General features: G+C 58.6%; 2 protein-coding genes across 4 annotated transcripts; both read left to right on the forward strand.

Annotated features, from left to right (window-relative positions):
- The first annotated feature begins 950 nt into the window (after nucleotides 1-950).
- Nucleotides 951-8,672, forward strand: KIRREL2 (kirre like nephrin family adhesion molecule 2). Its single transcript, XM_051836077.3, has 15 exons — nucleotides 951-1,219; nucleotides 1,432-1,581; nucleotides 2,138-2,287; nucleotides 2,441-2,601; nucleotides 2,969-3,119; nucleotides 3,348-3,453; nucleotides 3,533-3,681; nucleotides 3,983-4,110; nucleotides 4,195-4,327; nucleotides 4,583-4,683; nucleotides 4,797-5,001; nucleotides 5,768-5,866; nucleotides 6,142-6,242; nucleotides 6,555-6,620; nucleotides 7,726-8,672. Exons 1-15 carry the CDS (start codon nucleotides 1,144-1,146, stop codon nucleotides 8,059-8,061), a joined length of 2,112 nt encoding a protein of 703 aa, XP_051692037.3. The 5' UTR covers nucleotides 951-1,143; the 3' UTR covers nucleotides 8,062-8,672.
- A 2,828-nt stretch (nucleotides 8,673-11,500) lies between these two features.
- APLP1 (amyloid beta precursor like protein 1) lies at nucleotides 11,501-20,230 on the forward strand. 3 transcript variants are annotated; one of them, XM_070062473.2, is made up of 17 exons: nucleotides 11,501-11,744; nucleotides 12,645-12,788; nucleotides 13,500-13,632; nucleotides 13,841-13,953; nucleotides 14,232-14,365; nucleotides 14,476-14,657; nucleotides 15,097-15,227; nucleotides 15,604-15,678; nucleotides 16,491-16,649; nucleotides 16,730-16,858; nucleotides 17,577-17,676; nucleotides 18,527-18,634; nucleotides 18,883-18,909; nucleotides 19,100-19,170; nucleotides 19,362-19,424; nucleotides 19,550-19,693; nucleotides 19,780-20,230. In XM_070062473.2, exons 1-17 carry the CDS (start codon nucleotides 11,610-11,612, stop codon nucleotides 19,876-19,878), a joined length of 1,947 nt encoding a protein of 648 aa, XP_069918574.1. In that variant the 5' UTR covers nucleotides 11,501-11,609; the 3' UTR covers nucleotides 19,879-20,230. The 3 variants fall into 3 exon arrangements, with proteins under 3 accessions (XP_069918574.1, XP_069918575.1, XP_069918576.1); XM_070062474.2 differs by having other exon boundaries at nucleotides 11,502-11,744; nucleotides 18,886-18,909; XM_070062475.2 differs by lacking the exon at nucleotides 18,883-18,909 and having other exon boundaries at nucleotides 11,502-11,744.
- Nucleotides 20,231-25,129: the final 4,899 nt, after the last annotated feature.

Genomic DNA, 25,129 nt, shown 5'->3' on the forward strand with positions numbered 1-25,129 from the left:
TTCTCAGCCAGCAGAGGTCTGAACCACCACTCTCCTAACAATCCTGGAAGTCCAAACCCGGGACAGTCAGGGACGCAAGGGTCTGAATCCAGCAACAGCTAAGAACCTGAGTGTAAATCCCAGTCCCTACAGACCCGGGGTCCCAGCTCCCCCCCGCCCCCAGAGCCCGCCCGCCCCTCCAGTCGCTCAGGGTCCCGCCCACCTGCCGGGCCAGCTGCGCAGCGTGGGAATGCCCCAGCTGGGCGGCATGCAGCCGTCAGGACAAGCTGCCCGGTTCCCAGCCTCCCTGCCTGCCTCCGCCCAGGCACCACCGCCTCCCAGCCGTCGCCCCGGCAACCGCGGCGGGATGGGGAGAGGGGCTGGGCCGCCGACTGCAGGGTCCTGGGAAAGGCGGGGCTGCAGGCCTGGGTTCCTGGGTCCAAGGACACGCTACGGTTTGCACGCTAACGAGGCGGCAAAGGGGGTATTTTTGAGGCCAGGAGAGCTCAGCGCCCCCCCGCCCCTTCTCGGGCGCCCCAGCTGTTCCCCAGGCATCCAGGTGCCCTCTTCCCGACCCGCAGACCCAGGGGACAACAGCGCCCGCCTCCCCAGGGCGCGGAAACTGGCGAGACCCCAGGGGCTCCCATTTATAGCTCCGTTTCCACTCAGCGCAGTCCCTCCAGGACCTGGGCTGAGCAAGTTTCTTCCACTCCCTCCCCTCCGACTTCCTCACCCCGTGCCTCCCTCAGCCTCGGCAGGGCGCAGATGTCCAACCCAAGCGGGACCACCTCCTTGGACCCAGCTGTTCCGGCTCCCACATCCCACTTGGGCTGGGGCTCCCGCCCTCTGAGGACTCCCAGCCCTGCGCGCCCCCATTCGCCGGCCTCCAGGCCGCGGGACTTTCTCAATGGGAAGGGGGCGGGTCTCCCAGGGGGCGGGCGGGGGCGGAGCGAGCGGGACCCGGCCCGCCCCGGGGTCCCTCGGAGACCCAGAGCCACGTACTGGCAGGCGTTTCAGAGTGAAAGAGGCTGCGGATGAGCAGACCCGGGGGGAACTCCAGGGCATAGACAGGGGGCTCCAGCCCGGGGCAGAGAGTCCGGCACGAAGCAGGTTCCGGGCCACGGTTTGGGAGGTGGGCTGCGGAGGAAGAAGTTGGCAGGTCTCATGGCTCCTGGAGGACGCGCACTCGGGATGCTGGTCCCCGCCCTCCTCCTGCTCTTCTGCTTCAGAGGGCGCGCAGGTACCGCGAAAGGAGCACGGACGAATCTGGGGGCGGTTGTTTGCTTCTGCCGCTTTATCAGGGAGAAGCGGGCTGGGGGCTCAGACTCCTGAGTCTGAGCGAGAACTCTGGCGGCCCAGGCTTCCAGGCTAAGAGAAGAGGCGGCTGGGACTGGGGACCGAAGGACTTTTGGGATGTGCTACGCTCAGCTCCGTTGCCTTCCGTTCTCCTAGGCTCTCCGCCCCACTTCCTGCAACAACCGGAGGACCTGGTGGTGCTCATGGGTAGCGAAGCGCGGTTGCCCTGTGCTCTGGGCGCATACAGGGGGCTTGTTCAGTGGACCAAGGATGGGCTGGCTCTGGGGGGCGAAAGGGACCTGCCAGGTGAGGCTGTTCTCTCTATTCTGGAAGGGCCCGGGGTCAGGGCGCGCATGCTGGGGTTGGGCTGTATCCGAAGATTCTGTTTTGATCTTTTCAAGTTTGGGAAATTGAAGGAATCAGTTTAAACTTTTGAGAGGCCTGATTTTGAGGGTGACCCAGGGAGGATCGGGATTTTTACATTGTAAATGTTGTGTAAATGCAGTAAAGTGCAGTGAGCCCAAATGAGAAAGTTATTAACCAATTTTAAGTAGGCATCCAGATAACCAGGTCATTCCTGGCTCTCCAGAGCTCTCCACACCTCTTTCCCCTATCATAACCCTCTTCCTTCTCGCCCCCCTTGTATTGAGGCAATCATTTGCCTGCTTTCTGTTCTGACTTTTAGCACCCCCAAGTTTGCAATGATTCCAGTCTGGGGCAGGGACGGTGGGGGGAGGAATTTGAGTCTCTCTGGAGCCCGCACACTTTCTCATGGAATGTGTTTGGAGATGGGTGATTGGCAAAGGAGGCCTGAGGCCAGGAACTCAGAACCCTGGTGCGATGGCCTCTTCCCTGACTCCAGGGTGGTCCCGGTACTGGATATCAGGGAATGTGGCCAGCGGCCAGCATGATCTCCACATTAGGCCCGTGGAGCTGGAGGATGAAGCATCGTATGAGTGTCAGGCAACACAAGCAGGCCTCCGATCACGACCAGCCCAACTGCACGTGCTGGGTGAGGACCCCGCCCGTCTGTGCCCTGGGAGCTGGGGTGGGGAGCAGCAGTAGCCGGGATCATCAGGGAGCCCAGGGGAGTGGTCGGTTGGAGCTGAAATCAGGGTCTCTGGGCCTACTATCCAGCTCTGACCGCAGATCCCCCCCCCCGCAGTGCCCCCAGAAGCCCCCCAAGTGCTGGGCGGCCCCTCTGTGTCTCTGGTTGCTGGAGTTCCTGCGAACCTGACCTGTCGGAGCCGAGGGGATGCCCGCCCCACCCCTGAGCTGCTGTGGTTCCGAGATGGGGTCCGGCTAGATGGGACCACCTTCCACCAGGTCAGGTCCAAACCCTCAGGCCACCCCCTCGCCCAGTCAGTGACACCCAGGGTCCACTCTGACCAGAGGCTTATCCAGAGGGAAGAGGGTATGGGAGGGCATGTGTTCCAGGATTGTGATCCTTGGAATGTGGTTCTGGGTAAGGATTCTAGGACCAGGCCACCTGGTTCATATCTTGGCTAAGCCAGTGGTAGGTAGCTGGCACTGAGTTAGTTGCTTAACCTCTTAGTTTCCCAGTCTATACAATGGGGAGAACAAGGGTAGCTGTGAGGTTAAATAAAGGAATGCCTGGAAGAGTGGCTGACATGCAGGAAATACTGTTTATAGAAAGGGCAGCCAAGGCATTGTTAGTTTCTGTAACTTTCAGACCTTGCTGAAGGGAAGGACCTCTGGGTCCGTGGAGAGCACCTTATTCCTGACTCCTTCCAGCCAGGACGATGGAGCCACTTTGGTCTGCCGGGCCTGGAGCCAGGCCCTGCCTACAGGGAGGGACACAGCTGTCACACTGAGCCTGCAGTGTGAGTGCAACTGACCCTGGGGGAGAGGAGGGGGCGGGGGAGCTGGAGTCCCGGGTGTGCGAGAGCACACTGGGGTACCTGAAGGAATTAGGAACTGGAAACCCAGGCGCATGGCCCAAAGGGAATGGGAACCAGGGAGCCAGCTTCCTGGGGTGAGCTGGCTTCCCAGGCCAGCCATGGAGGCGGCCCAGTTCCTTGCCCAGGCTGACCATTGTCCCACCGGCGCAGACCCCCCAGTGGTCACTCTCTCCGCTGAGCCACAGACTGTGCAGGAGGGAGAGAAGGTCACGTTCCTGTGCCAGGCCACAGCCCAGCCTCCTGTCACCGGCTACAGGTGAGGACCGGGACCACCTCTCCCCAGCACAGGCGTGGGGAGGGCTGGGACCGCACTGAGAGCACCACCATCTCCACAGGTGGGCAAAAGGGGGCTCCCCAGTGCTCGGGGCCCGCGGGCCGAGGCTGGAGATCGCGGCAGATGCCTCGTTTCTCACCGAGCCCGTGTCCTGCGAGGTCAGCAACGCCGTGGGCAGCGCCAACCGCAGCACCGCTCTGGACGTGCTGTGTGAGCCGGGGCGGGGCCGTGGGCGGGGCCGTGGGCGGGGCCGAAGGGGCGTGGTTGCGAAGGGCTGGAGAAGTGGGTGGGGCGGGTGGCAGAATCTGGCTCTGCCAGGTCTGCGCCCAAGTGGGGCAGGGGCGGGGCCTGGGGCATGTGGGCGGGGACTAATGGGGGCAGGGGCGGGGCGTTTGGGCGGGGTCTATGAGTGGGCGGAGAGTTGTGGACTTGGGTCCTTGAGGGTGTCTCTGACCCCGGGTAAGGGGTCTCATTCCGCCCGGCCATGTGACCCATTCTTCCCCTTCTCTAGTTGGGCCGGTTCTGGAGGCAAAGCCAGAGCCCATGTCCGTGGACGTGGGGGAAGACGCCTCCTTCAGCTGTGCCTGGCGCGGGAACCCGCTCCCACGGGTGACCTGGACCCGCCGCGGGGGCGCGCAGGTGAAGCCCGATCTGGGACCTGCGGCGGTGGCTGGCAGTGGACCCGGCTTCCTCTCCGGTCCCTGACGCCTCTCCCTGTCCCAGGTGCTGGCCTTCGGCCCCACGCTGCGTCTCCCGTCGGTGGGGCCCGAGGACGCCGGCGACTACGTGTGCAGAGCCGAGCCGGGGCTCCCGGGGCGAGGGGACGGCGCGGCCGAGGCCAGGCTGACCGTGAACGGTGAGGAAGGCAGCTTTCCGGGGGGACTGGGCGGGGCGAGGGCGGGGTCTGACTCGAGTAGGCGTGGCCTTGGGAGGAGGTCGTAGACAACGGGGCCTGGTGACTGGAGCCGGACCTGTTGGAGGCGTGGCCTCGAGGGGCTCCGCCTTCGTTGAGGGGCGTGGCCTGGCTGAGCTGGGTAAGCCGAGCGCGGCTAGGCCTGGCTCCCTGAAGGGCAAGGTGTTTCCTCCGAGTGATCCGGCATCGCCATCTCAGCTCCTCCCGTAGTGACTGCCCTGCACTCTGCGCCCGCCTTTCTGAGGGGCCCCGCCCGCCTGCAGTGTCTAGTTTTCGCCTCCCCTGCTCCGGAGACCGTGGTAAGGCAAAGTCCTGCCGACCGTGACCCACCCGGCCCCCGAAACTGCTGTGGGCATCCCTAACCCCCAACAGCCCGCCCACCTATTTCCCCCTCCGCGGGTTGTGCCCCCAGGTCTGGTCTTGGGATGACGGCTTCCTGGAGGCAGGGGCCCGGGGCCGGTTCCTGGTGGAGACTTTCCCAGCCGCAGAGGGTCCAGGCTTGATCTCTGTGCTGCACATTTCTGGGACCGAGGAGTCTGACTTCAGCAAAGGCTTCAACTGCAGTGCCCGGAACCGGCTGGGCGAGGGAGGCACCCGGGTCAGCCTGGGCCGCAGAGGTGAGACCCTGGTCCACAGACCCCGAATCTGAGGATTCCAAACCCCACAAGCACAGAGACCCCCAAACCTTGAGAGCCTCAAAGCTATCAGTTTCTTGAATCCAAAAGCCCCAAAACAATCAACCCTCTCAAATTCATAACTGTAAACATTTTTTTAAAAAAGATTTATTTATTTATTTGAAAGACAGAGTTAGAGAGAGAGAGAGAGAGAGAGAGAGAGAGAGGTCTTCCATCTGCTGGTTCATTCCCCAAATGACTGCAATGGCCAGAGCTGAGCTGATCGGAAGCCAGGAGCCAGGAGCTTCTTCCAGGTCTCCCATGTGGGTGCAGGGGCCCAAGGACTTGGGCTATCTTCTACTGCTTTCCCAGGCCATAGCAGAGAGCTGGGACTTGATCCGGTGCCCATATGGGATGCTGGCGCTGTAGGCCAGGGTTTTAACCCACTGTGCCACAGCACCGGCCCCCATAACTGGAAACTGAGAGATCACTCACACTTAGAAGGTCTCCAGAAGGGGCCTTTCAAATCTAAGAGACTGCAAGGGAAGAGACTCCTGAAACCCTAAGGATCCCTAAGCCAGAGTCCATCGTATGTTCTCAAATGTGGGGAACCCCACGTCTACAGGCCCTTAAACCTCAGACTGGGGGAGTTCAAGCCTTGGGAATCCCCAGACTTGGCAACCCCTTGAGCCCAGGGATCGCAAATGTGATCTCCAGTCCACACTCCACCCCTGCCCAGTGTCTCAGGACGCCCCTGTACTCCCTGCAGACCTGTTGCCCACTGTGCGGATCGTGGCTGGAGTGGCCTCTGCGGCCGTGACTCTCCTTATGGTCATCACCGGAGTGGCCCTTTGCTGCTGGCGCCATGGCAAGTATTGGTGTCTGAGCCCACCGGGTCCCCGTTCTCACCCATATGCTGCCCGCTGACATGGCCTCATTTTGGGCATGGCCCTGACTCTAGCCCTGTGAGGGGCTCGGCTCACCTTAAGCTCCAACTCCATCTCCTTGGGGTCACGCTCCTTGCCAAGGCTCTCAGTGGCTCTGGGTCTCTGCCCAATTACCCGATCTTCTCTCTTCCTGTTACTGATCTCCACAAAGCCCTACCCCCTTGCTTACCTCTGCCCCTCTCTACCCCCAACTCAGCCTCTTTCTCCAAGCAAAAGCATCTGGTTCAAGTCCCCGGCAGCAGCGACAGCTCCAGTTCCAGGTGCCCTGAGGAAGAGACAGGCAGCAGCGAGGACCCGGTAGGTTGCGGGCTCCCCAGACCTGACTGCACCACCAGACCCAAACAGTAACTTAGTCCCAGTGTGGCCCCCAGATTCAGATAGGACCCCAGTCTTAACAGTGACCACAGACCAATTCTCCCAAGTTTGAACACGCTCTTCATCCATTTATTCCGTAGTCCCACTATGTCCCCATGACTATTGCTGTCTTGAGTCCAGACCCTAGCTCCCAGGGGCCCGGGGGTCCCTCCTGCCTGAAGGGGAAGCCCTTGGGGGGTGGCTCTGGGGCAGGGGGATCCCCTAGCCACTCCCTTAGTACAGTCACTGTTCTAGGGCCCCATTATGCACGCTGACCACAGTGGCCTGGCTCTGGATGAGGAAGGGGCTCTGGAGAGCAAGGTGAGTGTGGGGAAGGAGGGGTCCCCTCATTGTGTCCAGCTGTCTCTCTGCTGCTGTCCCCGCCATGTTCATTCTTTCTTCCTAGGAGTGGGACCTAGCCCCTCCCAACTCTCTCCTGGCCTCCTGGGCCAGCTTCCTCAGCTCCACAGCCTCAGTGTTCATGGCTGCTGATTATGCCCACACACCTGCCCCAGCCTTAGCCTCTCCCTGAGCCCTAGACCGAGGTTCCATCAGCCTGTGTGCTCCTCATCAGTCCCGTTCCAGGCCTCCGGGTGCCTCTTTCTGATTGCTCTTGTTCCGCCCCAGCCCCGGCCCTCAGGCCCCCTCCATCCCCTAGGTCCCACACGGGCCTGCCTGCGCCAAACTCCTGGAAGTCCCTCCTTTGCAATCCCCTCTTGGGACAGCCCCTGTTGCCGGTCCATGCCCTCACTGGTCTACACCTAGCACATGCTGTTCTCTGCGCCTGGAACCCTCCCACCTTTCTTCGCACAATGACCCAATTCCCTCCATTGTTGCTCCGATGTCAGCTCAGATGTTTCTCATTCTCAGACCCATGCTTTCCTCATCCTGACCTCGGCTTGCCTGTCCAGCCTGGTCACTCGGCTCCCCCCCATCCAGCACAGCCACCATCACCTCCTGTGTTTTCCCATCCGGGCTTCTGTGGTCTGTCCTGTCCACCCACCCCCCCACCCCCGGCCTGAGATCTCTGGGAAAACAGGGTCCAGGTCTCTCCTGGTGATGCATCTGCAGCAGCGGCATAGGGCACAGCACAACATCAAAGCCAGGAGCTGTGTGATTGACGGAGGAGTCTCTCCTCCCTGTCACCCTTCAGCAGGTCTATAACCTTCTGGCTCTGTCACGCTCCTTTTAGTCTCTGTCTCTGCTTTCTCTGCCTCCCCGCTTCTGTCCCTTTGGCTGCAGTCACTGGTTTTGCTTCAGTCTGTCCCTGCTGGTTTATGTGTCTGTCTCCCTGTTTCTGGGTCTTTGCCTGCTCCTGTTGCTGCCTGTTTGTCTCTCTAGGTCTGGCTGCATCTCATTGTCTCCATCAGTGACCCTCAGCCCCATATGGCCTCGCGTACCTTACCAAGTCTCGTTTGTCCCCCAGGACCCAACCAACGGTTACTACAAGGTCCGAGGGGTCAGCGTGAGCCTGAGCCTTGGTGATGCCCCTGGAGGAGGCCTCTTCCTGCCCCCCACCTCCCCTCTGGGGCCCCCGGGGACCCCTACCTTCTATGACTTCAACCCACATCTGGATACGATGCCTCCCTGCAGACTGTACAGAGCCCGGGCAGGGTATCTCACCACACCCCACCCTCGGGCCTTCACCAGCTACATCAAGCCCACATCCTTCGGGTCCCCAGATTTGGCCTCTGGGACTCCCCACTTCCCATACGCAGCCTTCTCCACCCCCAGCCATCCTCGACTTCAGACTCACGTGTGACATCTCTCCAGCTAAGGAGTGCCGGAATCTTCCTGCCATCATAGGCCGCCCTGATTTCTGAAGAACCAGAACATGCTGGCTACTTTCCCCTCCCAACATTGGGCACTGGGGGAGGAGGTCATCACAGTCATCAGGATCGCTGTTGTACACTCAACTCAGCCACAAAGGGATGCCCGGCTGGGGGCAGGATGGCCACTGTGCCCACCTATTTCTTAGTGTAAATGAAATTCAGGATGGCGGCCAGGACCTCTGAAGAGGGGTGGGAGGATGGGGATTAGGGGCAGGCTGGGAGTTGCCGCTGAAGGGAGATATTTCAACATGACCGTCTGCCTTGAGAAGGTAGCAGAAGACAGATTAAAATGAGGGCAGACCAGGCCCCACCAAATCCTGGCTCTTTCTGGAGGGCACTTTGCTGTGCCAATGGAGGGGCAGCCAAGGTGGCCGCTTCCACCTTGGGAACCCAAGATGGCCACCATGTCGATTCCTTCTGCTTTCCTTAAAGATTCCAAAAGAACTGGACCCAAGGAGTGGGGATAGAGTGAGAACTATCATTGTGGGGGTGAAGGGAAATCTGGGAATGAGGATATTTATGTTTAATAAAAAAATGTGCAAGAGGCTAATGCGTCTTAGGGATTCTCCTGGCGTTATTACCCTCTATGAAGGAAGAGGTCCACTGAGCCAGTCCCGAAGTCCTTCCTCTGCCTTAGCCTAGAGGTGGTTATAGGAACAAACCCAGTCCCTTGCTATGTGTTTGGCACTCTAGACTCTTAATTTATGTCTGCACACAAATAGGCATACACAGAGTTGCAAAGAGAAACAATTGTAGACACACACATATCACACACATGTATCACCCACACAGATGGCCACACATGTGGAACTGCCCCAATACATCCTGGGAAAACAGAATTCTCATTTGAGGAGATGAAGCAGTGAGGCTTGAAGGGGATCTGGGGTGGGGGACTCAGAGTGGACAGACGGAAACCCCTGGTCCCTAGAGCAAGGATGAGGATCCAGACCTTGCCCTGAGATGCGGGGTTCTAGATGGATGTGATGCTGGGTGCCTGCTTCAGACCATCCTTTTTTTTTTTTTTTTAAGATTGATTTTATTTATTTGAAAGATAAAGTTACAGAGAGAGGTAGATACACCGAGAGAGGTCTTCCATCCACTGGTTCACTCTCCAAATGACAATGACCAGAGCTGAGCTGATCCAAAGCCAGAAGCTAGGAGCTTCTTCTAGGTCTCCCACATAGATGCAGGGGCCCAAGGACTTGGGTCATCTTCTACTGCTTTCCCAGGCCACAGTAGAGAGTTGGATTGGAAGTGGAGAAGCCGGGTCTTGAACCCGCCTCCATATGGGATGCCAGTGCTGCAGGCTGGGACTTTAACCCTCTGCACCACAGCATCGGCCCCTCAGGGCATCCTGGGGTGCAGGCATTGTGGTGTAGCAGGTTAAGCTGCCTCTTGGGAAGACCACATCCCAGCTTCCCACATGAGAGTGTGTTGTGGTTTTTTTGTTTGTTTGTTTGTTTTTGTTTTTTTGTTTATTTGCTTGTTTTTTTTTTTTTTTTTTTTTTGACAGGCAGAGTGGACAGTGAGAGAGAGAGACAGAGAGAAAGGTCTTCCTTTGCCGTTGGTTCACCCTCCAATGGCCGCCGCTGCAGCCGGCGCACCGCGCTGATCCGATGGCAGGAGCCAGGATCCAGGTGCTTTTCCTGGTCTCCCATGGGGTGCAGGGCCCAAGCACCTGGGCCATCCTTCACTGCACTCCCGGGCCACAGCAGAGAGCTGGCCTGGAAGAGGGGCAACCGGGACAGAATCCGGCGCCCTGACCGGGACTAGAACCCAGTGTGCCGGCGCCGCAAGGTGGAGGATTAGCCTATTGAGCCACGGCGCCGGCCTATTTGCTTGTTTTTGACAGGCAGAGTGGACAGTGAGAGACAGAGACAGAGAGAAAGGTCTTCCTTTGCCGTTGGTTCACCCTCCAATGGCCGCCGCTGCAGCCGGCGCACCGCGCTGATCCGATGGCAGGAGCCAGGATCCAGGTGCTTTTCCTGGTCTCCCATGGGGTGCAGGGCCCAAGCACCTGGGCCATCCTTCACTGCACTCCCGGGCCACAGCAGAGAGCTGGCCTGGAAGAGGGGCAACCGGGACAGAATCCGGCGCCCTGACCGGGACTAGAACCCAGTGTGCCGGCGCCGCAAGGTGGAGGATTAGCCTATTGAGCCACGGCGCCGGCCTATTTGCTTGTTTTTGACAGGCAGAGTGGACAGTGAGAGACAGAGAGACAGAGAGAAAGGTCTTCCTTTTGCTGTTGGTTCACCCTCCAATGGCCGCCGCGGCTTTTCCTGGTCTCCCACATGGGTGCAGGGCCCAAGCACTTGGGCCATCCTCCACTGCACTCCCTGGCCACAGCAGAGAGCTGGCCTGGAAGTGGGGCAACCGGGACAGAATCCGGCGCCCCGACCGGGACTAGAACCCAGTGTGCCGGTGCCACAAGGCGGAGGATTAGCCTAGTGAGCCACGGGGCTGGCCAAGAGTGCGGGTTTGAGACTTGGCTACTCTGCTTCTGATCCAGGTTCCTGTTATTGCCTTCCGGCAGTCAGTAGATGATGGCTCAAGTGCTTGGGTTCCTGCCACCCACATGGGAAACCCGGATGGGATTCTGGGCTCCTGGTTTCTGTCTGATGCAGCACTGGACATTGCTGGCACCATCTGGGCAGTAAACCAGTAGATGGGAGCTCCATCTCTCTCTCTCTCTCTCTCTCTCTCTCTCTCTCTCTCTCTCTCTCTCGTTATCTCTGTTGCCCTGCCTTTCAAGTAGATGAAAATGAAAGAACATTTCAAAACAAAGGGGGGGCCCCTGGGGGCTTTGTTTGGTTCAGGATCCTTGTGCTGGGAATAAAAGCCCAGACACCTGGACCTAACTTTAACCCTTACCCTAGAGAAGCAGGGCAACCAGACTGGACTTCTGGGTCTGAGGGAGAAAGGGCTGGGGGCTTGGCCTCTGGCCCTGAGGGAGATGGGCCGGCTTGGGAGGGGAGGGCACTTGACTTCAACTGCTGTGTTCTTGCTTGGGGGGAATCTGGAAGTCTGTATCCCTGGGACCTCAAGGGAGAAACGCACTGGGGCCCAGGGAGGCTCCGATGTGGCATCCCTGGAGGGGCAGTAAGGTGATGGTGGGTGGGAGGGAGGAGAGCTGGGATGAGAGTCCCGAGGGAGGACCCAAACTCCAGGGGCAGAGCTCACGACCCAGACCCCTGGCTGGGCGCTTGCAGGGGGTGGGACGCCTGGACTCTCAAGGGGCGGGGGCCCGCGCAGCCTCCCACCCGGGGTTCCCGAGCCGCTCGGCTCTGCGCAGAGCTGCCACGCTATTGTCCTGGCCGCGAAGGCGGGGCCGGCGCGGGGCGGGGCTGGCGGCGCCGGCGCAGCCCGGGGGCGGCGGGAGGAGGCGGCGGCGGCGGCGGCGCTGGGAGCTCCTGTCACCGCTGGGGCCGGGCCGGGCCAGGCGGGAGTGCAGGGGACGTGAGGGAGCCAGGGCCGGGATATGGGGCCCGCCAGCCCCGCCGCTCGCGGTCTGGGCCGCCGCCGGGGCCCGCAGCCGCTGCCGCTGTTGCTGCTGCTTCTGCGCGCGCAGCTCGCCGTCGGGAGCCTGACCGGTGGGAGCCCCGGCGCGGCCGAGGTGAGGCCGGGCCGGGTCGTGGGGGAGGGGGCAGGGGTGGGATCGGGCCTCCGGACCCCGACGCGGACATGTCCTGGGCAGAAAGCGCAGTATTTCCACCCAGGTGGCTAGCCCCCAGGCGTCCCTTACAGCACAAGGCATTCATGAATCTAAGCTCCCTCATCATCCGACGCCCCAGCCCCCTCCCACCCCTAGCATAGGAACTGGGTTCTCCCGAGCCCCAGGTCCCAGAAGTAGGGACGCCCCCTCTAGCCTCGCTCACCCAAGGCGCCCCAGTCCCAGCCCCTTCCCTCCTGAATTCAGGACCCACCAGGCAGCGAGGCACTGGGAGCCAAGCATCCAGGCCCCTTGCAACCTCTGGACCCATACGAGAGCGATCGCTGCCTCCCACAACCCAGAAGCCCAGACCCTCACAGCCACCACCGCCCCCGACCAGAGTGTAGCTCTCCAGTTCTCAAGGACCTGGTGTCCAGGCCTGCAGGGCCCCGAAGCCAGGGCTTGTCATCTTTGCAATGGGAGCCCGAGATAGGGTTGGAGGGAGGAGGGGCCAGAACGCCTGGGTTCTCGCCTCCTCCCCCGCGATTCAGGTTTAACCCCTTCGGGCTCCAGCGCGGCTGTGCTGGGGTGGGGGCGGAGCCTGTCTCCGCGGCAACAAGGCCGCGAGCATCCCGGGGGACCCGGGTCGCCATAGCAACAGGAGAGCTGGGGCGCCCCCGCCCTACGGGAGCTGTTTCCCAGGGAACGTTGCCTCCACGGAGGCGGGCGCGCGATGCTTGGGGGAGGGGGCTGGTACTTGGGGGGGGGGGCTGAATAGCTGTGTCCTAGAGAGCAAAGGACCAGGGGGACCCGAATTGCAAACGTCCTCCAGGCCCTTACTGTCCCCTCCGCCTCCACCTCCAGGCCCCGGGGTCGGCCCAGGTGGCAGGACTATGCGGGCGCCTAACCCTTCACCGGGACCTGCGCACCGGCCGCTGGGAGCCAGACCCGCAGCTCTCCCGGCGCTGTCTCCGGGACCCGCAGCGCGCGCTGGAGTACTGCAGACAGGTGGGCGGGACCTGCGGGAGGGGCGTGGTCAGCAGGAGAGCCGGTCCAAAGTGGGGGCGGAGTAGCCCCAGGGAAGCCAGATTCGCAAAGGCGTGGTCCCGGGAGACGTCAGAGCTAAGGCCTGGGGATCTAAGGGGGCGTGACCAGCGAAGAGGCAAGGCCTGGCGAGGCTAGCGCAGAACCTGTTTGAAGAAACGGAATCAGCAAGAGGGAGCGAACGGCGCAAAGACACCCGCTGAGGAAGATAGCTAGGGAAGAGACAGGGTTTAGCGATCTGTGGCGGGCTTTGTAGGGAGTACGGATGTAGGAGGGAGCGGCAGGCAGGAGGAGCCGAGACCGATGCGAGAGCGTGGAGGGCTCAGGGGCGTGCCTGTGAAAAGGCACAAAGAGCAAAATGCTTGACCTGAGAGGCAGCGCAGGGCTTAAAGGAGACTGGGCGTTAGGGAGAGATGAACCTGCTGGGGAGCCGGGGACGTGGGCTTAGAGGGTTTAGCTTCTGCGCAGGTGGAGCCCGGGGCTGAGGATGGGAAAGTTGCTAGGGGGCGTGGCTAGAGGGCCCAAGGGCCTCATTACCTAAGGCTGGCTCTCCTGAGAAGCAGGACCTAGGGGGATGTCCTTACCCTGGAAAGGGGACGGGGACAATGGACAGAGGTGACTTGGCAGGGGCGGGGCCGTGGGTTGATGGCTTCCACCTGCTCTCTGGGCCACCAGATGTATCCGGAGCTGCAGATTGCGCGTGTGGAGCAGGCTACACAGGCCATCCCCATGGAGCGCTGGTGCGGGGGCGCCCGGGGCGGCCGCTGTGCCCACCCCCACCACCACGTTGTGCCTTTCCGCTGCCTGCGTGAGTCACGAGCTGGGGGGTGGGGACTGAGGTGGGAGCCTCCCTGGGGTGAGATTCTGAGCCCCCTGTCTTGGGCCCACCTTAGGGGACTGGGTGCCTGCATCTCAAGTGGAGCAGAGATGCCTCTGATGCTAAAATATGTGTATTCTAAGGAGGGTGGGGCTGGTGGCCACGGAAGGGTCTCACCCTGGGGTCCCTCATCCCCCAGCTGGTGAATTTGTGAGCGAGGCCCTGCTGGTGCCGGAAGGCTGCCGGTTCTTACACCAGGAACGCATGGACCAGTGCGAGAGTTCCACCCGGAGGCATCAGGAGGCACAGGAGGTCAGAACCCTGGCCTGCCCATCCACCCCCAATCCACTCCCCCAGAATCCAGGAGTCCAGGCCCCGAATCCCCTTCCCTTCTAGAACCCAGGGGTCTGGACCTCCAGAAGCCTCTGCCCACTGGGATCTAGGAACTCCACCCTCCAACCTCTTCTGCCACAACCAGGAATCCCTGAGGCTCTCAGCCTCACCAGCCCCCCCACGGCCCAGGCATCCAGGCTCCCCATCTGCCTGCCGCAGCCCCCCCAACCCTGGCATCTGGGCCACTCTTCCTGCAGGCCTGCAGCTCCCAAGGCCTCATCCTGCATGGCTCGGGCATGCTTTTGCCCTGTGGCGCGGATCGGTTCCGAGGTGTGGAGTATGTGTGCTGCCCCCCTCCGGTGACCCCTGACCCATCCGGGACAGCCGCTGGGTGAGTGGGAGGGAACCCTCCATGCCCACCCCAAGGCTACTGAAGCAGGGGTTGGGAGCGTGGGGGCTGGGCCAGGTTCTTACTGCCCAAGTCTTCTGCTGCTCCCCCAGTGACCCCTCCACCCGGGCCTGGCCCCCGGGGGGCAGAGTAGAGGGAGGTGAGGATGAGGAAGAGGAGGAGCCCTTCCTGCAGCCAGTAGATGACTACTTCGTGGAGCCCCCACAGGCTGAAGAGGAGGAAGAGGACAGAGCCCCACCCCCAAGCTCCCATGCCCCTGAAGTGGCCAGCAAAGGTGAGGCAGTGTCTGAATCCCCAGCCCTCCCCACCCAAGAATGAGGGCGATTTGGGGGAGCCTTGGTATCGGGTATCTTTAGGAGAGAACGGTGGGGCACAGGCCCAGCTGGGGGGAAGGGAAGAGACAGGAGGAGCTTTGGCTAGAGAAGGAAGGGCTAGCCCATGAAGAGTGCAGAAGGCCAGGGTGCTTTGATGGGACTTGGAAGCGGAGTGGCCATTTGTAGGCCCTAAAAGGTCATTTTAGGGCAGCTTGGAAGACGGTCTAAGTGAATCCTAAGCTTTGCAAGAATGGAACTACATCTTCCATGATGCCAGGCAGCAGCCCGGCTAACCCGGATGCATGATGGTCTTCCGTGTGCTCTAGGGAAGGTAGTTCTCCAGGTAGGACAGGGGATGGGGAGGCTGGTCAGCAGCTCATCTGGTCCCTGGTCTTGCAGTCACTCCCACCCCAAGGCCCACAGACGGCGTGGATGTTTACTTCGGCATGCCCGGGGAAATCAGCGAGCATGAGGGGTTCCTGCGGGCCAAGATGGACCTGGAGGAGCGGAGGATGCGCCAGATTAATGAGGTGAAGATCCTGGGGGCCCGGGACCCACTCCTGGGGCAGAGTACCCTCAGTGCCAAGGAATCCCCGGGGACACATTGAGCCTGCCTGCGAGGGCTCCCCAAGCCCCCTTAGACCCTGAGCCCTCAGCACCACCCCCTAGGATGGCTAGGGAGTTCCGACTCCCCTAGAAACCCGTTGAGAAGCTGTCGGTCTGTGGGAATCCTGATCCGGGGCACTGTTCACCTTAAACTCCTCTGCGTATTCCTCCTTGGGAGCCCACGAGTCGGTGGGACTCAGGAGACCTAGAGCTCCCAAAGTCTTGGAGAGGGACTGGGGGACCCACCAGATGGGCTCAGGGTGGATTCCAGGATCACGAAGCTCCCTGCCCCCACCCCAGGTGATGCGTGAATGGGCCATGGCGGACAACCAGTCCAAGAACCTGCCTAAAGCTGACAGACAGGCACTCAATGAGGTAGGCTGGCCCCCACGGGTCCTCCCTAGAGCTCGCATGGTCCTGCCCCACTTGGCTCTACCTGCTTCCTACATCCCCCCACCCCACCTCACCCGGCCCCACCCCACGATTGGCCCAGGCCTTTGCCTGACACTGCTCTCTGCACTGAGATCGGCCAGGCTCACCCCATCCTGACTTGACTTCCCTCTGAGGCCTGACCCTGGCGTCCTCCTCCAAGCCCCACGGCTACAGATGCAGCCAGATCCTCCTAGGCCTTGCTTCATCCCCAGATCCTTCTAGGCCTGTCCTCATCCCCGTGGGACTCTGGCCTCCCTCTCTAATCTCACTTTTACTTGGCGCCTCCTCATTCAGCCCCTCTTGATCTCACCGACCAGCAACCTTGCCAGCAGGCAGCCCCCGTGTTCACTGCATAGACCCCACTCGTTACCTTTATTCCGGCTCTTGGTTCACCACTGTTAGTCTCATTTAGTCTCCAAGTTGGCCCTCTCCAGACCTGGAGCCCAGACCGCTTCTTCATACTTGGTCCCTTCTACTTTGCCATTAGCCAGTTCTGGCCCCAGATTGTTCCCTCCCAGTCTTACCGTATGCACCCTTAGACTGGCTCCCAGCAGGCCCAGTCCCACCCCCACTGTACCTGACCCTGCACCTTACCCCTTCTGGCCAGTCTCCTTTGATCTAGTCTAACCCCAAGTTGGCTCTGCCCTGGGCCGAGCCCCACTGCACCCCAGCCTTCTGTCCCCAGAGCTCTGCCTTTGCAGACTCGCTTTCACCCATCTTCATCTCTCCTGACCCTCTGCCTACGCCCTCACCAGCACTTCCAGTCCATTCTGCAGACCCTGGAGGAGCAGGTGTCTGGTGAGCGACAGCGCCTGGTGGAGACCCACGCCACCCGAGTCATCGCCCTTATCAACGACCAGCGCCGGGCCGCCCTGGAGGGCTTTCTGGCAGCACTGCAGGGGGATCCTCCTCAGGTGTGGGGCCCGTGGGGGGCACAGAGCAGAGGGTGAGAAGGGCTGGGGCGGGCCCCGGGCAGCTTTTGTCCCTCCCGCAGGCGGAGCGCGTGCTGCTGGCCCTGCGGCGCTACCTGCGTGCGGAGCAGAAGGAGCAGAGACACACACTGCGCCACTACCAGCACGTGGCTGCCGTGGACCCTGAGAAAGCCCAGCAGATGCGCTTCCAGGTGCGCGCTCCTGATCCTCCTCCTGTCCCTGGTCCCCTCTTAGCACCTCAAGACCCCTTCCCGTCCCTTCACTCCGTTTCCTGTCTCTTGGATTCCTGCTTCCTGATCCTGGGACACAGCCTCCTGCCTCCTTTGTCCCATGGGTTCCCGTTTCCAGTCCCTTGGGTTTCTACCACCTTTCCCCAAATCTCCTTCCTGTGCCTTAGACCTCATTCTTGACCTTGAACCCTTTTGGTCCCGAACCACACTTGTTTTCTCTGTCTGTGGCCTCAGATTCTTGGGCCTCTGTCCCAGGCATTCTCTTCCTGCCCATGAAATGCTTGGTACTTCTGGGACCACCAAGCCCTGCCTTTGAAGCCTGCCTTGCTGTACACCCTCCAGTCTCTCTTCCTGTCTCCAGCTCTTCTGCCTGCTCCCCAGACCCGATTTTCTGCCCCAATCACCTCTACTCACTGTCTTCTGCGCCACAGTCTGTGCACCCACCTTGTCTCCTGTGCCCCACTTTCCTGGCGACACTCTTCTTCCTTGTACCTCACTTCCTTTCCCAAGCCTCTCACTTCCTGTCTTCTGTAGTTCTGCTCTTTGTGTCCTGCTTCTCTGTTTTCATGTTCCTTCCATCTACGGCCCAATTCCTGACCCTGCTTCCTTCTCCCTACGTCCATCTCCCCTTTGCCAGCCTGCATGGCCCAGCTCACAGGTCGTGCCCCCTCCCCCACAGGTGCAGACTCACCTTCGGGTGATTGAGGAGAGGATGAACCAGAGCCTGGGACTCCTTGACCAGAACCCTCAGCTGGCTCAGGAGCTGCGGCCCCAGATCCGTGAGTGCCCATTGCCTTTGGTCCCCTTCTAGATGGCTGAGACCTTGACCTTGACCCCTAGCCTTCAACATCTCCCACCTATTTCAGTTCCTGTGTCGCAAACCACCCCAGAACTTAGGGATTTAAGTCAACGACCAGTGTTCTTTGTTCACGACTCTGCCCTCTAGTCTGGGTTCAGCTGGGCGGTTCTTCTGGTAGTTAAACATGCAGTTATGTCTCGCTAGCAGATCCTCTGGGGGCTGAGTCTCTGCCACACAGGCCTCTCTCCCTTTCCAAGTCAGATCAGCGCCTCTCTTCTCCGTGGAGTATCTTGATGTGGCTTTTCCAGCAGGGTAGCTGGCTGTCACATATGGTGGTTTAGGACACCCCCACCCCCAAGCACAAAAGTAGAAGTTGAGACCTGAACCGGTGCCCCTATGGGGTTCTGGCATCCCAGGTGGCAGCTCTATCTGTTGTGCCACAACACCGGTCCTGCCCATCTACTGCAAACTCAGTACAGATTAGAGGGGAGGGGCCCACGTCAGCATGAATGCCGGGAACTGTGAGCTGCCCAGCTGCCAGGCCTGCTGTGATTTCCTCCTGGACGTCCCTCACCTAAACGTGGATCTCCTGGTGTCTGAGGAAGCCATACTCTCGGAGCTTCATCCTACGCCCGCCCTGCCAGGGCTGTCTCCATCCACTCCCTTCTTTGCCAGATCACACCTACAGCTGACCCACTCTCAGGGCTGACTCTGCTGTCAGCAGGGTCTCCCCAGCGCTCCAGGGCTAGGGCGGCTCTCGCCCACCCCGTTTTGTTTTGTGAAATCCCTGTGCTTACGGCCTCAGCTGACTTCAAGCCTATTCCCCTCAGAGGAACTCCTCCACTCAGAACGCCTGGGTCCCAGCGAATTGGAAGCCCCTGCCCCTGGGGGCAGCAGTGAGGACAAGAGTGGGCTGCTGCCTCCAGATTCCAAGGACGGTGAGTGAGCCTGGCTGTAGATAACCCCAGACTCTGGGGGAGGCAAGGCCCTGACTTCATCTCTAACCCGATATCTGGGAGCCCTCAGCCACAGCAGTGAAGGGGTGGGGAGGAATGGCAGAGGTTGTGGGGGCCACTGCAAGCTCCCTGGCCCTCTCTCCGCACCCCGGGAGGGGCTTTCTCCACCCCTCTCTGATGAAGACCTCCTCTTCCCACCCCACCCCTGCCTTGCCTCCGCTGGCTGCTAGCAGACACCCCCATGACCCTTCCAAAAGGTGAGTGTCTCGCAGGGTAGAGCCCAGCCACTCAACCCACTGAACTCCTGAACCCACAACAGAAACGGGTCCAAACCTTGGGAACCCCAGGCCTCCTGGGGTGCAGTCTGCCGCCCTTTGTGACCCCCTCCTCGGGCAGGGGGTACCATCCCCCTGTACCCTCGAGGGTGAGAAACGACTTGGGGGGTAGGGTCCACAGAACAAGAGGCTGCATCCCCTGGGAAAGAGAAGCCATCCCTGTTGGAGCAGTATGAGCAAAAGGTAAGAGAGTCAGACCCGTGGGCTCCTGCAGGACAGAGGGAGGCTGCACTCCTGGGTCTGAGGGAGGAGGGGGCTGAGGACATGGACTTCAGGCTCCTAGGAAAGAAGTGGACCTGGGGATGCCTCTTGGGCCTCTGGGGTGGGGGAGGGGACAGCCAGGACCCATGGCACCTCCCCTCCTCTCCCCCCAGGTGAATGTGACTATTCCAAGGGGTTTTCCCTTCCACTCATCGGAGATTCAAAGAGATGAGCTGGTAAGAGGAGGGAGCTCTTGGGCACCCAAGGGGAGAGGTCAGAGGTCAGTGGCTAGGCTGTGACTCCCACAGCCACACCAAAAGAGCTTCACAGATGTCCCCTGCTCCACTGCTTCTCCCTGCAGGCACCCGCGGGGACCGGCGTGTCCCGTGAGGCCGTGTCCGGCCTGCTGATCATGGGGGCAGGCGGGGGGTCCCTGATTGTCCTCTCCCTGCTGCTCCTACGCAAGAAGAAGCCCCATGGGGCCATTAGCCACGGAGTGGTAGAGGTGAGAGGCACAAGGGTGCGGGGGGGGGGGGGCGCGTGGGCTGTCAGGTCCCGGCGCCCCATGACCTCTCCCCGCCCCTCCTGCAGGTGGACCCCATGCTGACCCTGGAGGAGCAGCAGCTCCGTGAACTGCAGCGGCATGGCTACGAGAACCCCACCTACCGCTTCCTGGAGGAACGACCCTGAACCCGCCCTCTTCACACCCTCAGCTGAGCCCGGACCCCCCTCTTCCTGGAGCCCCGGAACCCTGACTCCCAGCCTAGAGTGGGAAGAGGGGTCTTGAAAAGTTCATTTCATACCCTTTGTGAGGGGCTGGAAATTATTTCCCCTTTCCAATTCCATCTCCACCCCTAAGAAATCCCCAGGTGTTCCCAGCTGCCTCCCCACTGGGAACCTCCTCACTTTAATTTATTTTGTAAGTTAATTTATTGCACCTTAAGGTGACCACCTCCTTGGTCCCAGTGTCTGTTGTTCCTTGAAATTCACCCTCCCACGTCTCCCCACTAACATCCCAATAAAGTCCTCTTACCCACCAGGCTGTCCTGTGTCTGCATCACAGCCCAGCTGGTGTCCATCTGTTCCAGGCCTCCTTCAATTCTTTCTTTATTTATTTGAAAGGCAGAACTACAGAGAGAGGCATAGGCAGAGAGAGAGGTCCTCCATCCACTGGTTCGCTCCCCAAATGGCCACAAACACCAGAGCTGAGTTGATCAGGAGCCAGGAGCTTCTTCTGGGTCTCCATGAGGCTGCGGGGCCCAAGGACCTGGCCCATCTTCTACTGCTTTCCCACGCCACAGCAGAGAGCTGGATCGCAAGCAGAGCCGCCGGGATTCGAACCAGAAGCCATATGGGTTGCCGGCACTGCAGGCAGCAGATTTACCCGCCCCTTCACCTCACGTAGCTTTAAATCTTGGCAGGATCTAAGGAGGGGCTGGCGCTCAGGGGCGGAGCCCAAAGACCTGGGATTGGCTCCCCGCGCCTACTCGGGAGCTTTCCAGGGTGCTGAACTGGCCACGCCTTCCAGGCCTCTGCCCGTGGGTTAGCAGCGTGGGCTCTAAGCAGGCTGAGTTCTCTCTACTCGCCCTCACACAGTAGCACACAGCATCCACCTGAACCTGCGGGCGCTGTAAGAACCTGGGAATCTTGAACTATCCTTCCTATCTCATTCCCCCAAACCTTCTCCTCTCTTTAAGGATCCCCACAGGGCGTGGAAATTCCGGGCACGTGTCCGGGAGAGGGCTATGTGCCGTCTACAAGACACTGGAAGTTATGCTCCCACGTGTACCACTGTGTGATGTGCTTGAGTCAGCCCTCTGCGTGTGCTGTTACCTATCCCGAGAAGGTTGTAAAGGGAATTGGAAAGGACTAATATTTGAGGAGTTATTAGAACTGTGACTGACACTTAGCAAGTAGAGGGGCCTTCAAAAACTTCATGGAAAATGCATGTCGTGAAGAAATATGCATGGGTAGAAAATTGCACCAAAATAAACTTCCTTTTCACAAACTTTGAAATCCCCTCATATTTATTACATTTTGGAACATTGTAACAGCAAACAGTGCCAGGCACTGCTCTGAGGGTTCCATGCTTTGGCAATCTTAATCATTAGTTCCATTCCAGGGGGTAGGTACTGTGACTATGCCCCCTGATTAGGAATGAAGGCAGAGAGGTCACGTCAGGTGTCAAGGTCACCATCTGCAAAGGGCCAGAGCTAGGAATTCCATCCAAACATCCTGGCCCCAGCATCCATAATCTTGGCCACATTGCAACCTGCTGTCTAAGTAACTCAAGGGTGTCTCACGAGATAGCAAACTGCTCTTCGAAGTTCCAGGTCAGACCGTTGCAGACTTGCCAGCAGATGGCAGTAATGTGCCATGTTCGAATGTCTGTACAACACAGGCTTTTTCTGCCACATGGTTTGGGCAGGGAGTGCTTCTTTCTAATTCTCCCAAAAGCCTACAGGCTAGCAATGACTCTTCACAACATATACATGCAGATATAAGTCGTTTATATTAAATGTGCACCTGGTAGATGTTAGAAGGAAGATGCAAGGTGGATACAATGCCACAGTCGTGTTAACAAACTGTACCACCTTTCCAGTACTGGTTACACCTTTTCTTTTACTCAGATGTGCCTGGCAGAAATCTATTATCAACATCACATGCAAGGGGAAAAGATGCCTTTGTGTTTCCACAACCAGGAGTGACAAATAGATTAACAACACGCAAGAAACTCCCAGCAGATGGGCAGGAAATGAAAGGCCACACTGCTCAATGCAGTCAGTGTGTGACGCTGTAAGTTGGCAGATTCGTGGAAATACTGAATACTAAAATACTAAAATACTGTTATTTAAGTTTCAGCAGGAAAAATAAGTTTTCTATTCTCCATTTGATGCTCTTGTGTCCCATTGAGGATGATTTGATAATTCTGTTTTTTAAAAAAATATTTTATTTATTTATTTGAGAGGTAGATTTATAGACAGAGAGCGAGATAGAGAGAGAGGGAGAGAGAGAGGTCTTCCATCTTCTGGTTCATTCCCCAAATGGCTGCAATGGCCAGAGCTGGACTCATCTGAAGCCAGGAGCTTCTTCCAGGACTCCCACACAGGTGCAGGGGCCCAAGGACCTGGGCCATCTTCCACTGCTTTCCCAGGCCACAGCAGAGAGCTGGAACGGAAGAAGAGCAACAGGGACTAGAAATGGTGTTCTACGGGATATAGACTGGTGTTCTATGGGATTCCAGCACTGCAGGAGAATTAGCCCAGTACACCACAGTGCCAGTCCTGATAATTCGTCTTTTAATAATGCAAAGCTGCTATCATGTTAGTGGTGTGTGTGTGTGTGTGTGTGTGAGTGTGTGAGTGTATGTGTGTTTGTGTCTTGGTGCAGGCTGCTGTAACAGGATACCACAGACTGAGTGGCTTAAACAAGACACACTGTTTCTCACAGCTGCAGCTGCCAGCAGACTCGCTGTCTGATGAGGGCCGTCTTGCTGGTCTCCACACTGCCATCTTGGTGCGGTGTCCTCCCTTACATGGCGCAGAAAGGGGAAGTAAGCCCTCTCACATCTCTTCTCATAAGGTCACAGATCTCATGATGAAGGCTGCAGCCTCATGACATAATCACCTCCCGAAGTCCCCATACACAAATGCTATTCCACTGAGGTTTTCAGTTTCAATATATGAACTCGGAGGTGGAGACACAAACATGCAGTCAGGGGCCAGGGCTGCGGCTCAGCAGGCTAACTCACTGCCTGCGACACCAGCATCCCATAACCGAGGGAGATCCAAGTCCCCACTCTCCTGCTTCTGATGCAGCTCCCTGCTAATGCGCCTGGGAAAACAGCAGATGATGGTCCAAGTACTTGGTCCCTGCACCTATGTGGGAGACCCTGATAGAGTTCTGAGCTCCTGGCTTCAATCTCATCCAGTCCTAGCCATTGTGTTCATCTGGGGAGTGAACCAGTGGAAAGTTTTCTCTTTGTCTCTCTCTGCCCTTCAAATAAATTTTAAAAATTAAAAATAAAAAAATGCAGTCCATCACCATACCAATCCGGATATACATCCTTTTTATTATTTTTTAAAGATGTGTTTATTTATTATTTGAAAGTCAGAGACAGAAGGAGAAAGATCTTCACCTACTGGTTCACTCCCCAAATGGCCACAACGGCCAGGGCTGGGCCAGACCAAAGCTAGCAGCCAGAAGCTTCATCCAGGTCTCACACACGGGTGTAGGGGCCCAAGGACTTGGGTCAGCCCCCACTGCTTCTCTAGGAACATTAGCAAGGAACTGGATTGGAAGTGGAGCAGCTGGGACTTGAACCCACACCCATATGTGATGCCAGTGCTGCAGATGGTGGCTTAATCTATTGTGCCACACTGCTGGCTCCAGATATACATCTTTTTAAATTTTTTAAAAAAGATTTATGGGGCCAGCGCCGTGGCACACTAAGTTAATCCTCCACCTGTGGCGCCGGTTATAGCCCCGGCTGCTCCTCTTCCAGTCCAGCTCTCTGCTGTGGCCTAAGAAAGCAGTGGAGGATGACCCAAGTGCTTGGGCCCTTGCACCCACATGGGAGACCTGGAGGAAGCTCCTGGCTCCTGGCTTCAGATCGGCACAGCTTTGGCCATTGCAGCCACTTGGGGAGTGAACTAATGGAAGGAAGACCTTTCTCTCTCTCTCTCTCTCTAACTCTTTAAAAAAGATTTTATTTATTTATTTATTTGACAGGCAGAGTTAGAGAGAGAGAGAGAGAGAGAGAGAGAGAGAGAGAGGGAATCTTTCCATCCGCTGGTTCACTCCCCAAATGGCCACAACAGACAGAGCTGCGCTGATCCGGAGCCAGGAGTTTCTTCCGAGTCTTCTACGTGGGTTCAGGGGCCCAAGCACTTGGACTATCTTCTGCTGCTTTCCCAGGTGCATTAGCAAGCAGCTGGATCAGAAGCAGAGCAGCTGGGGCTTGAACCAGTGCCCATATAGGATGCTGGCCCCGCAGATGGCAGCTTAACCTGCTACACCACAGTGCTGGCCCAATATATCCATCTTATGTCAACGAAATCTGAGATGCCATGCATGGTAATAAGACAATAATAACAAAGTAAATATTAGATTGTGTCACACAGTTGTGTGATGGGTTTCAAGTACATTCTCCTTAGAATCAATGACATACAGTACATGCCCACGAACTCCATGGACCAGCTGTCACTGTGTCAGCGCTGTAGGAACACCCATGCTGGCACACGGTAGTTGATATAGGAAGCTTCACACTGGCATCCCTGATAACTCTGCTGCCCAACAACCGTGCCCTTGGAGAGCGCCTCCACACCGACTCTGGGCTTGGTCATGTGATTTTGCCACATGGTGTGTTAATCAGCTTTTCGTGACTACAATGAAATACCCAAGAGACGCTAACTTTACAAGGAGAAGAGGTTTACTTTGGCTTACAGTTTTGGGGGTTCACAGTCCAAGGTCAGGTGGCCCCATATGCTTGGCATCCCCTGAAGGAGCTCTTGCTGGGGAAGTCCCGAGGTGGTGCCAAGGAGCTCACAGCGAGAGGGAGCTCGGGATGTGGGCAGAAGAAGGGTCATACAGTGGGCCAGGAAGCAGAGAGCAGCTGGGCTCCACTTGGGCTTACACAACCGGCCCTCTGGCAAGAGGCACTCCCAAGGGCATGCCTCCAGTGACTTAAGGACCTCCCAGACACCAGAACTGGACTAACCTTCACCCTGGGGATGCTCCCCTGCCCCCACAGTTCCAGGCATCTCAGCTGAGCTGTCAGAAGTTGTCTTGGAATTCGCACCTGCAGCCACGTGAGCAGCGAAAGCAAGATGGCAGAACTGCCAGCTGAGCCCAGTTTGCAGAATCAGAAACAGATAAGCTTTCTTACATTTTTATTCATTTGAGAGACAGAGGGAGGAGGGTGGGGGCAGAGGGAAGAGAA

This window comes from Oryctolagus cuniculus, chromosome 18 (genome assembly GCF_051225735.1).
Source record: "Oryctolagus cuniculus isolate XC-2025 breed Fujian yellow rabbit chromosome 18, ASM5122573v1, whole genome shotgun sequence".
Classification (NCBI taxonomy): Eukaryota; Metazoa; Chordata; class Mammalia; order Lagomorpha; family Leporidae; genus Oryctolagus; species Oryctolagus cuniculus.

Coding starts and splice junctions, on each gene's coding strand:
- KIRREL2 (XM_051836077.3), top strand. CDS start 1,144: ATGGCTCCTGGAGGACGCGCACTCGGGATGCTGGTCCCCGCCCTCCTC. Junction 4,328..4,582: donor GGCCAGGCTGACCGTGAACG/GTGAGGAAGGCA, acceptor TCGCCATCTCAG/CTCCTCCCGTAGTGACTGCC. Junction 6,243..6,554: donor CAGGCAGCAGCGAGGACCCG/GTAGGTTGCGGG, acceptor TCACTGTTCTAG/GGCCCCATTATGCACGCTGA.
- APLP1 (XM_070062473.2), top strand. CDS start 11,610: ATGGGGCCCGCCAGCCCCGCCGCTCGCGGTCTGGGCCGCCGCCGGGGC. Junction 18,635..18,882: donor GCCTCCAGATTCCAAGGACG/GTGAGTGAGCCT, acceptor GCTGGCTGCTAG/CAGACACCCCCATGACCCTT. Junction 19,694..19,779: donor TTAGCCACGGAGTGGTAGAG/GTGAGAGGCACA, acceptor CCCCTCCTGCAG/GTGGACCCCATGCTGACCCT.